The sequence below is a fragment of the Petaurus breviceps genome, unplaced genomic scaffold, assembly GCF_028583685.1.
Source record: "Petaurus breviceps papuanus isolate PSGF00001 unplaced genomic scaffold, PetGlider_PUasm1.0 318, whole genome shotgun sequence".
NCBI classification, from domain to species: Eukaryota; Metazoa; Chordata; class Mammalia; order Diprotodontia; family Petauridae; genus Petaurus; species Petaurus breviceps.
The window spans coordinates 90,120-107,005 of NW_027186078.1; the positions used below are offsets into that span (position 1 = coordinate 90,120).

At 41.7% G+C, this 16,886-nt stretch overlaps 1 protein-coding gene across 1 annotated transcript in view; it reads right to left on the reverse strand.

The window, feature by feature from the left end:
• The window catches only part of LOC138167865 (uncharacterized), a 29,310-nt gene extending 17,258 nt beyond the window's left edge, over nt 1-12,052 (reverse strand). Inside the window, exons 1-3 of the mRNA XM_069096824.1 lie at nt 11,501-12,052; nt 10,901-11,222; nt 810-820 (exon numbers count right to left, since the gene is read on the reverse strand). Of these exons, the coding sequence (XP_068952925.1) occupies nt 810-820; nt 10,901-11,222; nt 11,501-11,582 (415 nt within the window). The 5' untranslated portion in view covers nt 11,583-12,052. The remainder of the gene's footprint in view (nt 1-809; nt 821-10,900; nt 11,223-11,500) is intronic.
• Nucleotides 12,053-16,886: the final 4,834 nt, after the last annotated feature.

Below are 16,886 nucleotides of genomic sequence, written 5' to 3' on the forward strand. Positions count from 1 at the left end.
GATGATGATGATGATGATGATGATGATGATGATGATGATGATGATGATGATGACGATGTAACAGCCCTTAAAATACTCACACAGAGCCACCGTGTGCAACAAATCCTGCCTAGGATAAACTCCCCAATCCTTTCAATCAATCCTCATATGGCATAATCCCAAGGCCCTTCACCATCCTTGTTTCCCAACAATATAACACTAGAAATTACATTGTCGACAGATTGTAGCTAGGGTCTTTAACAGCAAGCTGAGGAGTTTTAGTTCAGTGCAGAGGGCAATGGGGAGCCATTAAAAGTTTCTGGTCTAGGGAATGGCATGATGAGAAAACTCACTCGGCCGTCTTGTAGCAGATGAAATGAAGGAGGAAGGAGTGTGGGCACAGTCAAGTGAAGTAAGGCCTCTGCTAAGATGGAAGTTGTGCAAATGAAAAGGAAGCAATGAATACTCAGAGAATCATCAAGGATAAGTGAACAGAACTCAATGTTTGATTGGTATTTACTGATAACCTAACAGGTTGCCTGTACTGATGAGAACACTGAGCAATGTGCACAATCCTCATGTGAGTGGAGATTCTTTGAATCCAATTAACTCATCCCTCCCCAACTTCACCTCTGTGTCATGGTTTTTGTAGCATGATCTCCCTAAGATGCACCACTGTGTATCCCAGTTACACCATGATTGATGTTCCAACTAAAACCTCAACCCTCCTCAACTCTCTCTTCACTCTCCTCACAATGCCAGTCACAGAGTTTTATGGTCCTTTGATGTGGGACCCTTAGACAGAGGAGAGGAGACTTCAGAGAGGACACCTGTGTCCCACCTTTAGACCATGTAAACTACCCTCCCAAGGATTCAAGTCTCACTTGTAGAGAAGGACCCTCCTCCTATTCTCCCACTGAAGTGTTTGTCATCAAAAGTCATTTTTTCTTGTTAGTCCACAGCTTTATAATAAGTAAATAATAAATCCCCTTAGACTTTACTCCTACCCTCCTACCTCCCTCTCAAATCTTCAGTCTTTCCTATCCCTGCTCTTCCCTGTACCTATAAAGATGCTTAGGCTTCCACAATACTGGGGGGGAGGATCCTTTCGCTTGTCTCTTCCACCAAATACAGTTTTTATTCCACTTTTCCTCCCACTTTCCCAGTCAAATTAAATCTCTTGAACTAAATATTATTCGAGATAGCATAGTTAGTGGAATGTTGCCAAGTCTTGTCAATTCAACCTCCTTGATCTCTTGCATCTACTCTCTTCTCTCTACTCACAGTTCCAAGACCCTAGTTCTGGTCTTCATTACATCTTCCCTGAACCATTGTAAATAGTATCCTAATTGAGTTCACTGTATCTAGTCTCTCTCCTCTCCAATCCATCTTCCACATTGTCCCATCATCCATCATCCATCTTCTACACAGTTGCCAAGGCATTATTCTTAAAATACAGTTCTAACCACATGCTTCTCCTACTCAAGAAAAAATTCCAGTAGCTCTCTTTTGTCTACAGGATAAAATACAAACTCCTCTGGCATCTGAAACACTTTGTGACCTGACTTCAGACTACCATTCCATGGTTATTTCACATTATTCTCTTCCTATACTCTGCAGTTCAAACTGACCTGCTTGCTATCCTCCATACACAACATTAAGCTAACCATCTCTGTGCTGCTCAATAGCTTTTCTGCCAAACCTGTAACACTCCCTCATTACCTCTCCCTCATAGAATCTCTAGCTTCCTTCAAAGCTCAGTTCAAGTGTCACTTCCTCCAGGAAGCCTTTTCTGATTTCCCCATACTCTAATCACCAGTTGCTATTGTCCTCCCTTTGGATATTATTTTGTATCTACTTTGTATATGTTATATGCAACAGAACTGATGGCCGAAGGGGGTGGAATACTTTCTCCCACTAAGAAGCCCCAGTTCTGCATTCATGAGGACCAGGTTCAGTCCTGGGGAAACCTAGCCAAAAGAGAAAGGTCAGGCTTTTTCTTATCTCTGACTCATTACAGCCCAACCCCCAACAGTAGAACTCTAGGGACAATTATTTACATAATCTTAGGTTTGATCCATATCTACAGTTTCCTTAAAAGGCATAAACAGGTTCCCTTCTAGAAAAGTATTCAATATTTTCCCCACCACAAAAAAAAAAAATGCCAAAAGGATTCATGAGTATGCATTGACAAAGGCATGAAACTGTCAGCTATGAGCCCTATGATACTCTTCTGCATATTTGATGCTGAAACCCATTGAAATGTGAAATTCTTTGTGGGACTGATGAACAAACATTTTTATTACACTTCAGCTCTGCGCTATTCAAACAATTCGCCCAAAGTCTATATCTTCCGGAAAGTTAGAGCATGACTTGGGTTCATCCTGCTGTCTGTGGTCATCTTCTTCTCTAAGAAGTCTTGTAAGAGCTTCAAGGATCACCTCCTACAGGACAGCTGGCACTGACTGTGGACCAGGAACTCCTGAACTCCAAGACCACCACTCCTGAAAAGTCCATCTCTTAGGATTAGCTCTCTGATAACCTATGCTCAAGCAAAATAACGCAAAGCAGAAGAGACAGTTAAAGGGATGAGATCCAGCCTCAAGCTCACTGAGGCAAGGAGTGAGGGAAGGAACAAAAAAAATCTCTTTCCTCCCTTACAGAAAGTCCAGGAGAGAACTGTCAAACAACCAAATATCACATTCAGATGAAAGCGGAAATTGTCTCTCCCTTTAAAGTCTCATCCCTACTGAATGATGCCCAGTATTCAACTCTTTTCTGATATAACTCTCCTAACTTGTCATGTGGGATGTGAGTCAAAGATGGCACATGGGGACCAACCAGAAACCTTTGTTTATAGTCTTTAGCAAGAGGCCAAACAACATATGTCACCAAAGAGAAGAGATTTGCTATGGAGCAGATCTATTCCCATGCATGCCCCATAGGATTATATTTGTATTTGATTTTCTGTGTAAATGTATGAATTATTTTCCCCAGTAGAAGGTAAACTTCTTGGAGGCAGGGATTATTTTGTCTTTGTATCCTCAAAATATTTGGTATAATACAGGTGCTTAATAATTGTTTATTGAATTTAGAGTGACCTAGGGGTGGATGGTCTTTGTACTTTCTACTACCCTTAAGCATGACTGGCTTAAGGATGATTACCCTTAAGGTTGATTGGCTTAAGGAAGCCAGCCTTGAGTCAAGATGAAAGAAGAATTTATTTGGGTATTTTATGTTGATTAAGGAGATTGTGACTTACTGAATGATGTGTTAGTGGCTATATTATTGTTAATGTTGTGCTTTAGTTTCTTGAATATTTTGTTTTAGTTTATTGCTAAATAAATAGAGAGTTCACAATACTATACAGTTAGATCCTTAAAGTTATTCACAGCAGCAGTCCTTAGTAGAGCTACTCATAATTGGCTTTACACCAAGTGATTTCAGGGGTGACAGAACTGGCTCCAGCTGGATTTTGGGCTCTTTCCCTAAGGCTTAGTAGAATGCCACACAGCTACACGCATATGTTCTCTCCTGTTCCCTTTGCTCCTCCATCCTCTGCCCTCATTCAGTTGCAGCACAAAATGCTGCCACATTGCTATTACATTCCAAGCAAATTTCTGTGGTTTGGATTTCCAAAGCACTGGAAAGAAAGGGGCAGGAAAATTAGCATATACAACAGAGTTCTGTCATGAGAGTATGGACTGTCTTGTGCAACCCCTTTTCCAAGATCATGATGAGCAGTGGGGGAGGGGGTACTAAATGAGCCCAATATGGGGTAGGTTAGAGAGCTTGGACAATATTTGGTAAGTCACTTCTATAGTTTGAGGTCCCATCTCTAATAATTCACTTTTAATCCCTCTTATCCTTGACCACAGAATTCTGGATGTCTTGGAGAAAGGGCAAGGGAACCTTCTTCCTACTTTGTGGAATGTCACCCTCCCCTAAGATAAAGGGGATTCAATTCCCTGAGGTGTTCATTCTTTTGCACTGGCCTTTTCCCATAGCTGCTGACCTTTATAGTCCCTTTAAAAGATGAAGCCCTGGAACAATTTTCTTATTGATTTTGTTCTGTCCCTATTATCAAATTTAATGAAACATAGTACCTTTATCCCAACAGCTAACATTTATGTAGTACTTTAAGGTTGGGAAAGCACTTCACAAATATCTCATTTGAGCCTCACAACAAAACTAGGAAGTGCTATTATTATATCATTTTTACATGTTAGAAAATTGAAGTAAACAGAGGTTGAATGACTAGCCCAGGGTCACATAGCTAGTAAGTGTCTGAGGCCAAATTTGAACTCAGGTCTTGTTTACTCCAAGTACTCTCTCCACTGTTCTACCTAACTGTGCCAATACATACATCCCAAGGAGCTTAGTTCACACCCAGATGCAGACCTCTTCTAGTATCCTTTCTTTGTATAATCCATGGCCCATTACTGAAACTCTGGGATCCAGGTCCCCTCTGGGGAAGGTAGGCATCCTTGCTTTACTTCCATATTTATTAGAAAAGGTTCTAGTATATCTCCATTGTGTATGATGCTTGCTTTTGGTTTTAGTCGTATATTTTTATGATATTGAAAAGGTCCCTTCTATCTATACTATATAGGTTTTATTATAAATGAGTGTTGTACTTTGTCAAGTGATTTTACGTTTTCTATTGAGATAATCATATAGTTTTGGATTTTTTTAATGTAATTTACTGTTTTCTTTGTTTTCCCAATGTTGAACTATCCTTACATCCTTGGTATAAATCTAACTTGGTCATAATGAAGATACAGGGGAATACAATACAAATCAGTGCTTAAAATGAAGGGGAGAGAACTCCTATATTATCTCAGAAAGAAAAGAGGTTACTGGAGAATGAGAAAAGTGGCAAAAGGAGGGATTGAATCAGGGTAGGGGGAAAAATATGGAAATCGCAATTTATTGGTGGGGGGGGGGTCTTACTGAAGAAAAATTCCTTGGGAGGAAAGATATGTTCTGTAATCAGAAATGGAGACCTTTCAAGGGGTAAAATCTACAGGGATTTGGTGCTTTAAGAGACCAGTACCTCTGAGAAAATGTGCCTTTTAGCCAAAGATATTGATTCCCCCTCCCCATTTGCTAGTGCCCTCCCTGCACTCCCTGGGAAATTACTTTGAACTTACATAGAATGGAAGTGAGAAGGCCAGAGGAGTAACTCTTATAATAATCCAGGTGGGTTGTAATACCAGGGTGTGAGCTCACTAAGAGCAGGGCCTTTTTTTTGCCTTTCTTTTTCTAGTGCTTAGCATAGTATCTGGCATACAGTAAGTTTTTAAAGAATGCCTGCTGACATTCCCAAGGAAGCTTAATCTACCATAGGTATCAAGACTGGATTGGATCAATGAAGGAATACAGGCAGGACCTAGTAGGAGGTTATTTGAATAATCTAGGCAGGTACTAATTGACTGTGATAATAGGATGGAGGAAGTAGGAATAAAGAGGAGGGAATAAGTAATATCCTAAAGGCAGAAATGTGGAAAATGTCACGAAATAAGAATCTCCTAAACATCTCCAACCTTAGCTTTAAGACCTCCAAGAGAAAAGGGAATCATTCCTTCTCAAGGTATCCCATTCCACTTTGAGACAACTCTAATAGTTTAAAAAGTTTTTTCCTACATGAAGTCCAAACAGACTTGCCTGAAACTTCCCCTCATCCTTCCCAGTTCTACCTTCTAGGCCAAGCTTTAGAACAAAGTCTAATTTCTCTCCCTCATACAGTCCTTCAAATACTTATGGGTTTTCCTCTCTTTGGGTGGCCAAATCCCAGCTTTGTTCAAGCACAGAGGGAGGGAAAGAGCTAGAATTCTTCTGGTTAGCTACCCTCAATTGTACCTAACAATGGCATTTATGCTCAGTAGGGGAATCACCATAGCCAGGACTTGCCTCAAGGTCATTTCTAGGCAACATTACTGTTTGGGTCAAATGATCTCAGGCCAGGAATGATGAGCCTATGGTCAAAAAAGTCCCATCAACCCTGTGACCTGGGTCAAAAGGGAAGGAAAGTGCCTACAAGTGGGAGTTAAATATAGGTGTGTTTCCCATACATACTCTCCTAACCCAGACTGACTGGTTTCTGCCCCAGGTGTTCCTGAGGTTTCACCACTGTGAGTTCCAACTCAGTCTACACAGTGATACATGGCCTACCTTAAACCCCAGGTGTGGCAGGGTCTGCAGAAGGTGTTTCCAGCTGATTCATAGGACCCTAAAGTGTATGGAGAAATGTTTATAGCAGAATGAACCTCAAAGAGGAGAGGTCACTGATTAATGGTAGTAGAGGGAGAGCCTGGAAGTGGCAATGAGAAGCACAGACTATTCCAAGTCCCCCACTTCAACTAACAAGTCTATGGAATGAGTCAAAATGCAGCCAGAGCTGGAGACAGGGAAGCTGTGTCATCAGGAGCCATTTTAGTGAACGCAACAAGATGGAGGGAGTGAAAAAGAAAAAATTTCAGATAAAGGCAAGTTATTATTAATGGAGCAGGCATTCCAGAGAGCACAGTGGAAGGGGTGGGTGGAATTAGAGTGGAATGTTGGGGAGATTTGGTTGAGGGGATGAGAACAAGGGAGGATAAATGGGGGACAAAGAACATGTTTGAACAACAACAACCAGGGGTTCAGAATCACTGGGATGTAGGCTAGAGCATACTTTTTTTTTTTACTTTATTTTTCTTGGGGTTTTTTTGTCTGTGTTTTCTTTTACAGTGTGACTTATATGGAAATATGTTTTGCATGACTGCTCATGTATAGCCTATATCAAAATGCTTGCCTTCTCAATGAGGGGTAAGAAGAGAGAGAGGAAAGAATCCAGAACTCAAAATTTAAAAACAAAAAAGAATGTTAAAAATTGTTTTTACATTTAATTGGGGGAAAACTAAAATATTAAATAAAGAAAAAGGGAAGAGTTTGGGGAGGAATAACAAATTCTGTTTTTAATGTATTGAGTTTGAGATGCCTATACAGGATATCAATTTTGAGACATCCAAAAAGCAATCGGTGATGTGGTAGAACTGGAACCCAGGAGAAAGGAGAAAGGCCAAAGCTGCATATATAGCTCTGGGAGTCATTCTCATAGGGATGATAATTGAATCTATGAGAGTTAATAAGATCACCAAGTGAGATAGTATAGAGGAAGAAAAGGGCCCAGAACAGACCTTTGGGGAATACTCGCAATTAAAGGGTATCCCTTGGACGAAGATTCAGCAAAGGGGACTGAAAAGGAGTATTAAGAGAAGAAGGAGGAAAGTCCGGACAGAGTAAAAATCTAGAGATGAAGGAGTATGAAGAAGAATATCACAGAGGGCCAAGAAGTCAAGAAGAAGGAAGACTGAGGAAGGGTGATTACATTTGGCGATTAAGAGATCACTGCTAACTTTAGAAAGAGCAGCTTCAGCTGAATGATGTCAGAAGTCAGATTCTAGAGATTTGGAAGCATATGAAAGGAGAGAAAGTGAAACTACCTAGTATATATGGCTTTCTCAAGAAGTTTGGGCAAACAAGGGATCAGCTCTTGCCAAAGACATGCAGTAAGATGACACAGTCTGAACAGTTGCCACTGTTCCCTGTATAAGCACACTCTTGCAACAACAGAAGCCATGGGGAAAAAATGGGCTGATACTTAGAGCACCATGGTAGTAAGACAGAGTATGATATCAACCAAAAAGGCAGTTGGTGGTGCAGTGGAGAAAGTGCTGAACCTGGAATCAGAAGAATTGAGCTTAAATCTAATCTCAGACACATGCTAGTGGGGCAACCCTTGGCAAGCCATTTGAGCAGTCTGCCTCGGTTTCCTCAACTGTAAAATGAGGACAATAATAGCACCTACCTCACAAGGTTTCTATAAGTATCAAATAAGATAATATCTGTAAAATACTTAGCACAGCGCCTGGCACATAGTAGGCATTTAATAAATACTTGTTCCCTTCCTCCTGAATTGAGTAGATATATCTTTTTTACATAATAAAACATCATTACATATGATTATATTCTATTACTTCTTCAGCTAAAATGGGGAAATAATCACATTCTGATCCCTTACAGTAGAATCCCAGATTTTCAGTGCTAGAAGCTACTTCAGTGACCTTCCAATCCATAACCAAAAAAGGATCTCCTCAACGATCCACCTGACACAGTCATACAGTCTTGCCTAAAGACCTTTCCCTACTTTCCGAGATAGCATATTCCATTTTTTGGATGGGGCTAAATATTAAGATGTTAAGATATTAAACTTCTTTTGACTACCAGAAACAGTGCTGCTAGGAATATTTTGTTGTGTACAGGGTCTTTCTTTTTGTCATAGAACTCCTTGGGGTACGTGGCTATTAGTGAGATAACTATGTCAAAGCATATGAACAATTCAGTGTCTTTTTTGTATACTTCTAAATCATTTTCCAACAACATAGCCTAAAAACAACCTAACAAATCAATTAAAATTCCCACTGAGGAACCTTCTATCACACATCCAAAAGGTATAACTTAGATTTACAGGGGTGAGGAACCTGTAGCCTTGAGGCCACATGTGGCCTTCTAGGTCCTTGGGTGTAGCCTTTTAACTGAGTCCAGGTTTTACAGAACAAATCCTTTTATTAAAGGGATTTGTTCTGTGAAGTTTGGATTTAATCAAAGGGTCAATTTGAGAACCTAGAGGACCACGTGCAACCTCAAGGCCGCAGGTTCCCCACCTCGACTTAGAATTTCACCCACATCATTAAAGAGGTCATTCAAGAGTCCTTGAAAATGATACCAGAGATCCATGCAGATGATACATGGACTCCACAGATAATGGGTACACACAGAGAGTATGTAGGCACTACTGCAAAGGCACAAACTACTTTGAGAGGATGCATAATCTCATAAACACAATGTGCAGGTTCTAATAAAAATGCACATATACTCCTCAATCCAGTGATACTGGACTCCTTGGTGCTCCATGAACAAGACACTCCATCTCTTGGCTCCAGGCATTTTCTCTGGCTGTCCCCCATGTCTGGAAGGATGTCCCTCCTCATGTCCACCTACTGGTTTCCCTGACTTCTTTTAAATCCCAACTAAAATCCCGTCTTTCACCAGAAGCCTTTCCCAATCCCTCTTAATTCTAGGGCCTTCCCTCTTTTATTTCCTACTTATCCTATATACAGCTTGTTTGTGTATATTGTCACTGCCATTAGATTGTGAACTCCTTGAAGGTAGGGTCTTTTACTTCTTTTTATGTCTCCAGTGCTTAGTACTGTGTCTGGAACATAGTAGGTACTGAATAAATTGACTAACTGACTAATAAACTTCTTCCCTGGATGGATATTATAGCCATGCTTCTAGTAAAACTTTAATGTGCCAGCTCAACATTTTTGATGTCTCTCTCTCTCTCTCTCTCTCTCTCTCTCTCTATATATATATATATATATATATATATATATATACATATATATGTGTGTGTATATGTATAGATAGAGATATATGTATCGATATAGATATAACTGCAAGTCAATCTTTCAGTCTCTTAGGTGCCTTTTGAGTCCCATACCTTCCCTTGCTCTTCCTTTCCCAAATCTATTCCTACTACATGTTTACATCTCTGATTCATCAGGGCTTATAAGACCTGACTATTGGCAACTACCTTGTGCTCTTAATTGGAACTCTGGGATGTTTCCTGCCTAGGAGCTTTTAGATAACTAAAAGTCTTCCTAGAAGAGTATGACCATCCTTAGGTTCCCTACATTCTCTGTTATGGCTGAAGGGTTGTAGGATAGAGGCATCCTTCCTGAAAGCTAGTGGTCAGAGGAGAGTTGAGGGCCAAGCCTTCTAGGTGTACTCTTTCAGGTCATCGTGGCTCTAGTTTCTGACTTACTCTTATTAATACAGTATATACCCTTCAGAAACTAGTCTGCTACCTAGAAGCATGCTTAATTCCTGGGCACTATTCCTACTGGGATGGTGCCTGTGACAATATGTGAGATTTGGGGATCTCTAATGTCCACTGAGACCCCCTGTATTGACATTTACAAGGAAGGCCCAGACCAAGAGAATTTAAGATTGTCTTCAGTATCTTGAAATTTTGCATACAAATTCTCTTTACAATTGACATTTGAAAGTAATTATTCTGGAATTCATAGCCAGCTCACATTACAGGTCCAAAGAGATGAATGTAGTGCAAAGTTGCCCTCCTGGTTCACTGACTTCACTGTTTTATTGTTGTTGTTGAGTCATGTCCAACTCTTCATGACCCCATTTGGGGTTTTCTTGGTGAAGATACTGGAATGTTTTGCCATTCCCTTCTCCATCTCATTTTACAAATGCAAAGCTGAGGCAAACAGGGTTAAGTGACTTCCCAGGGTCACACAGCCTATAAGTGTCTGAGGCCAGATTTGAACTCAGAAAGAAGAGTCTTCCTGACTTCAGTTCCAACACTCTATCTACTGTACCACCCTCCTAGATCCTCATATATTCTAACTACAATAGATTCTTCAGAAACAGGGGCCTGTCACGGATTCAACACATTCTGAAATGGATTTGTAGGTGTTTGGACAAATCAAAGTAACTTCTCTGCCAAAGTACTTAGTTAAGACTAAACAACCTGGCACTCACCCCAGGAGGGGCATCCAATGAGAACAAGGCAATAGCTAGAGCCATTGGGGTATGGAGAGGTAGTGAAGGCTGGGAGAGAAGCTCTTTTTTATTACTTGAAAGACAAATAGACACAGCTTGTCTCTGCCCCAGTCCATAAACACACACACACACACACACACACACACACCATACACACCCAGAGGCACATTAGCAGGGCTGCTTCCAAGAGGTTTCCATGCCTTAGTTCACAGGTTAGGCAATAGCGTTCTCAGCTCTAGTCCTTGGCCTATCTCAGGGAGTATAGGTTTTGTGTCAGGCCCTGTGCCTGGGCCTCAACAAGGTGAGTCTTGCACAGTAGTAAGTGCCTGAGTCCTTCTTCTGCAAATCGCTCAGAGTCAGTGAGATTGTATTGGCCTCATTGTTCCTGGAAATGAAGGCTCTATCCTGAATGTCTTTCCTGTATTCCTGTTTTTCACCAGTCCCAGCGGTGATACTGGCCACAAACTCCTTGGAGCTTCCAGGTGGGCTCCAGTGCCAGGAAAAGGAAAAGTCCTTAAAGCGGAGCCCTGAGGCTGTACAAGTCAGGGTCACGGCCTGGCCCTCATATGTCAGTTGGCCTCCTGTCTCCACCAGCTGCACCTGGGCCCAGCACCCTGCAGAGGACACATGGAAGAAGGTCAAGCCCACACTGAACCCTATGGAAAGGAAAGCTGGAGGACCAAGACAGAGATATCTGAAAGTTAATGAAAGGCTGAGTCTAAGGAAAATAACACAAGTAACTGGGGGCAAGGAGACTCTCAGCCACATACTCAAGCCATTGAAGAAGGAAGAATGGGGAACAGAGTGGAGCAGAATTATCTGGAAGCTAATTGGAGGCATAGCTCCACACAAGTCCAGGAAGAGGGGAGGAAGAGGATGAGGAAAGAGATACCTGAGAAATTACAGAAGAGTAGTCCCAAAAGGTAGGCCCTGGCTAGAGTATTAGGGCTCCTGGCAAACATTCTGCAGACCATAGCAAGTGTGGAATAAGTTTCAAGGGGTATAGTTAGATCCAGGCAGCTGTGATCCAGGTTGACTCTATCTGCATGGATAGGAGTTCAGCCCAGACAGAGCAGTCTTGAAAAAGGCAGCTGAGAGCGGTGTATCTGCAGCCCCTCCCCCACCTTGGGCTGGGGAGGACAGGGTGGAGCATGAGAGGAAGACCTAAGTGAGCCTGAAGAGAAGAGACTTGCCCCAGCAGCAGGGTAACTGTGATTGTGAGGCTGACTCCCAGCCCCGGCGGCATTTGGATTGCTTCCTTCCATTGCTATGATAGAGTCTGGAGCATCCTTCCTATAGTTTGGGGATGTTCCAAGCACAGGCCAGCACTCATAAGTGCACTGAGCAGGTAAGTCTGGAGATTCTGCCTAAACCTACCTTACAACTTTAGTGCCACACCAATTAAAATGCTAAAAATATCATAAAAGTAATTTAGTCTCCTGTTCTAAACTTACCAGAAAGGAAATAGCACATTTTTTTCAGTTGTTTTTTGCCACTAGCAAAAAGAAATTAACACTGTTTTAAGGCCAGTGTAGTTGGCTGTATTAAAAAAAACATTAAATATATGGGGGGGGGGGGTTTCAGATGGTCCTAGTACAACTCCTTTGTCCCAGTTTTGTTTCATAACTGGCATTCTCGACCTTTTGTTCCTCCAGATGAATTTCATTTTTATTTTCTCTAGTTCCCTCTCCTATACATAACTCATCTCAGCAGTTCTGTGAGGTGTTTGGTCAGGTTCTGGGCTGTTACCCAACTCTCCAGAATGACAATAGGGAGAAGCTGCTGCAGAGTTTGAGTTCTAAGACCAGCAGACATTGTTGCCCATTGCTTATCGCTCTTCATTTCATCTGTGGCACAATTCCTCTGCGGGGAGAATTAACAGTGTCTGCCCAAGCACTTTTCAGAGCAAAGTCATGCCTAACCCTGAGTATTGGTAATGGAATCACTGGAGCCCAATTCAGAAAGCAAATCATTGGAGGTTGCTTCAGAGCCTGATCCAAGAGTAGAGACCAGCCTAAGGGAAAATGAAGTATGAATTCCAAATAAGGCAATCATTATTGAGTTCTTGGGGTTAGGCAGCGCAGTGGCTCAGGAGTCAGGGGGACCTGAGTTCAAATCCTACCTCAGACACTTAACACAAAACTAGCTGTGTGACCTTGGGCAAGTCACTTAACCCCAATTGTTCTACCTTCCCCCCTCCAAAAAAAAATTATTGAGCAATCCTTCCTTATCCCCACAACCCGTCAAAACAAACCAAAAAAAAAAAAAAGCTACTATGGAAAGAAAAGGGAGTTGGGACACTTAAGGAAATATTTTTCCACCTTAATATCATTAAGTGCTGATTTTGACAAAGTCGTTGTCACACACAAAGTAGTTACACAAAGGAAACTATGATTTCCAATCTCTACTCCTATTCCCCCAGTCCTTTTGAATGAGACACATGTCTCATTCTGCACCCTGAGTCCTTCACCTCTCTGTCAGAAGTTGGGCAGCATGTTTTATTGTTAATCCTCTGGAACTGTAGTTCGTCATTAAGCTACATTTCCTCAAAGTGGTTTGTCTTTACCATAATGTTTTTGTATAAATTGTTCTCCTAGTTCTGTTCACTTCACGACATCAGTTAATATTTGGAAGTATCTGTCTGTCTATCTGCATATAGATATATGTATATACATGTAGATACAGACAGAGAGATAAACCCCTTATAAATGACACTTACAACCAGAGGTTTCTAATTAGGGTTTATGTGATACCTTTCCTCCTCTTTACTCTGCCTTCATAACATCTCTTGTACATGCATTCTTCCCTCCTCTGTTACTGCCACCTCCCTGATACAGGGAGTCCCCTTATGCCTGGGCTATTACAAAAGCCTGCTGGTGGGCTTCCCTGCCACAAGTCTCTCCTGCTCCAGTATGTCCACCACTCAGCTGCCAAAGTAATCTTCCTAAAATAGAGGTCTGATCCATATCATCCCCCCTACTCAATAGATTCCAGTGGATCCCTGTGACCTCCAAGATCAAACATTAACTCCTCTGTTTGGTACTCAAAGCCTTTCATAATCTGGCATAGCCTTGCTACCTTTTTAATCTTCTTATACCTTACATCCCCCCACATATTCTGTGATCTAGTGACACTGGCCTTTCTAGCTCTCCCTTAAACAAGACACTCCATCTTCAGATTATTTATTCTGGCTGTCCCCCATGCCTGGAATTCTTTCCCTCTTCCTCTCTTCCTCTTACACTCTCCAGTCTCTATCAGTCTTTGAATGCATGTGCTGGCCAGGTTAGTCTGAGCCTTTTACCTCTGGCTTATTCTTCTGTTTTGTTTCTTTCCCTTAACACAGGTGATCAAACAGTAGTTGAGATAGATATTTCCAGTCTTAGAGGCAACCTTGTCAGTTCACGAGGGCGGGAGTACCTGGTTCTTTCCCTTGGTGGGGGCTGACTAGAAACTGTAGGAGGCATCAGCAACTACATTTTTCTTGGAGATGATCTCCAGCAGAAGAATATGCCCATCTGCTGGCCTGGCTCACTAAAAGATATAAACCTTGTGGGACTTATTTGTACCTTACAGAGCAGAGATGAACATTAGATGGCTATTTGCCTGCCCTACAAATGTTTCATAACTTATTGTTCTAAGTATCACTCCCCTAGAAGCATATAGTAGGAGTTTTAAGTCATTGCTTCATATTTAAAGTTTTGTTAATTCAGGCCTTTTGGTATGTGTGTGGCTGCTCAATTGCATAATGCCCACAGGAGAACTTAAGAGATATAAACTGAGGAAACCTGACCCCAGAACTATTTTGTGATTATTGGGTCCATTACTGTTGGCCTAGCCAGAAGCAATGAAGATTATGCAAAAGTATTGGTTGATAAACTTCTATCCAAGAGGGCTGCTTGAATGGAGACAGGCTGCCCACCTCACCTGTATTTGCTACACACACACACACACACACACACACACACACACACACACACTCACCCCTCAAATTCACACCAGATCAAATAATGGTGAAGAAATTCAATGAGAAACTGCAATAAGTGACTTCTTCCACCTCAGAAATGCACAAAAAGTAAGCCAGCAACTCACGGGCAATAGGAAAGCAGGCCCCTATCAAAGCCAGCTTGAGTGCAAACAAACAAGACTGTAATCTCACAAAAGTACTCATCAAAGAAGAGTCAGAGACACTTACTTGTAACCTGTTTTAATTTTCCATTGAGGTCAACAGTGATTGACAGAAAAGCTGCCGAGTATCTGCCGAATGCATTGTGTGCAGCGACCAGAGGTACCTGGGCTATACAACAGCAAACAGAATCGTAAGAGGAAGGGAAGGGAGGAGGAGAGGTATAGATCATTATGTCAGATAACACATTTTTAAAATTCTAAGAAAAAAATTGGCAACAACTTTCTGTCTAGAGGCATCAAGAATAGCAGGCTCCCATGAGAAATCTCCATGGACATTGTAAATCCACAAAAAAGCCCTTGGAAGCCCCAGAGAGCAGCTGAGACTAGTGCAAGTGTGGGCCAGACCCAGACATGCCAGAGTTCTAAGCACCTCGTACTAAGATAACATAGTGGACCCTAAGTATCCAGCACTCTGAACCACAAAGATTGTGGGGGAGTCATACCTAACCCTAGAGAAGCTTCATGCAGAAACCTACTTGACCCAACATGAGACCAAGCAGAACTGACAACCCCACCCAAAAGTACAGGAGGGAAGTTGGGAGCAGAGGAGAGAGAATAGAGATTGGCCTTGGTCTTAGTACCAGTTCAGGTACTAAATCTAGAGAAATGAGTTAACCAAAGACATCAACCACTATCAAAAATTATTGTGAAGCTAGAGATCTCTCAAAAGAAGAAAAGGGTGACTTGGTAACAATTGCAACAGAGAACTGAAGAAAAAATGAATTTTTGTGAGTATTATATAATTATCTAGAAAAATGATGAAGCAAGGATTTTTTTTAAAGAAATTAAAGCTCTTAAAGGAAGAGTTAGGAGAAAAATAGCTTAGAAGAGAAAATTATAAACCTTAAGTAAAACAGACTTCTTGAAAACTAGTGAAATGGTTGAGCCCAGTCCTTATAAGCCTGTGCAAAGTACTCAGCAAATTCAATCCCCATGTGGACTTTGGAACATATATTCTGTAGGGGGCCATCTCTATTTGTCCTGATCTATTTCTTGCCATTGGACCCAAATGGCTCTGGAGGAGAAAGTGAAGCTGGTGACTTTGCACAGCCCTCTCTCACTTTAAATCCAATTCACCTGCAAGTCAAGGCATCACCTTCCTGATGTCATGGTCCTCTTCAAGAAAAAAGGACAAATGACAACAATATTCTGTAACTAGTTCCATTCTGTAACCATTTGGTTGGCTGCATTGCCAGATGGGGTACATTTAAAAGGTATTGTTTGACCATAACCTGTCCTTTCTCTCGGTTTGACTTCTTCCTATCTAGAGGCCTTCCAAGGAGAGAAGAGAAATGATAGTGTAAGAGTAGAAGCTTCAGGTCTTTCCCATCTGAGACTAGCATGTGACCCATGAGTGTGGGCCTCAGTTCTTTGCCTTGCCCTTTATTCTTTCGTTGTAAGTGAAAGAGATCAGAGATGGAGGTCTAAGAGTAGAGCCCAAGCCCAGTTTTGTAGCCAATCCAACATCAATACTCCAGAGTGAGAAGTGGTCTTTGGAACCCAGTATCTCAGGAGCAGAGGAAGGATCTTGTCCAACAGTTATGCTACAATTGGATATAAACTTAGGACTAATACTATTTTGAAACAGTATGAAGTCTGAGCCCACCCTCCACAAAGACCAAAAGAGTAGTAGAGAAGAGAGGAGAGGTAGGGAATGGGGAAGTGAATCAGGATACCTTCCCAATTTCCTCAGCGTCCTCTCCCCTCTGATTGGAGGGCTGGGGAGTAGAACACTAAACTCTTCCCAAAGCTTTCCTTTAGAGAGGGCTGGATCTGAACTCTCCAGCTAATTTTGACTTTAGGTATGCAACTCTGGTTAGAACCCCAAGGAGTAAGTACCTGCATACTTCCTGGTCACTCCCATTCCAGTTTTTCAGTTTCCTTTTGTGTGTTATCTTCACCCATTAGATTGTAAGCTCTTTGAGGGCAGGGACTCTCTTTTTCTTATTTGTATTCCCAGATTTAATGGCCCCGGCCAGAATTCAAGTATAATGGAAAGAGAATCAGACTTGGAATCAAGAAAACTTGGATTTGAATCCTGTTTCTGACCACTCACCCTAAAGTCATATGAGTCAGTAGCCCTCCTTTCCAGG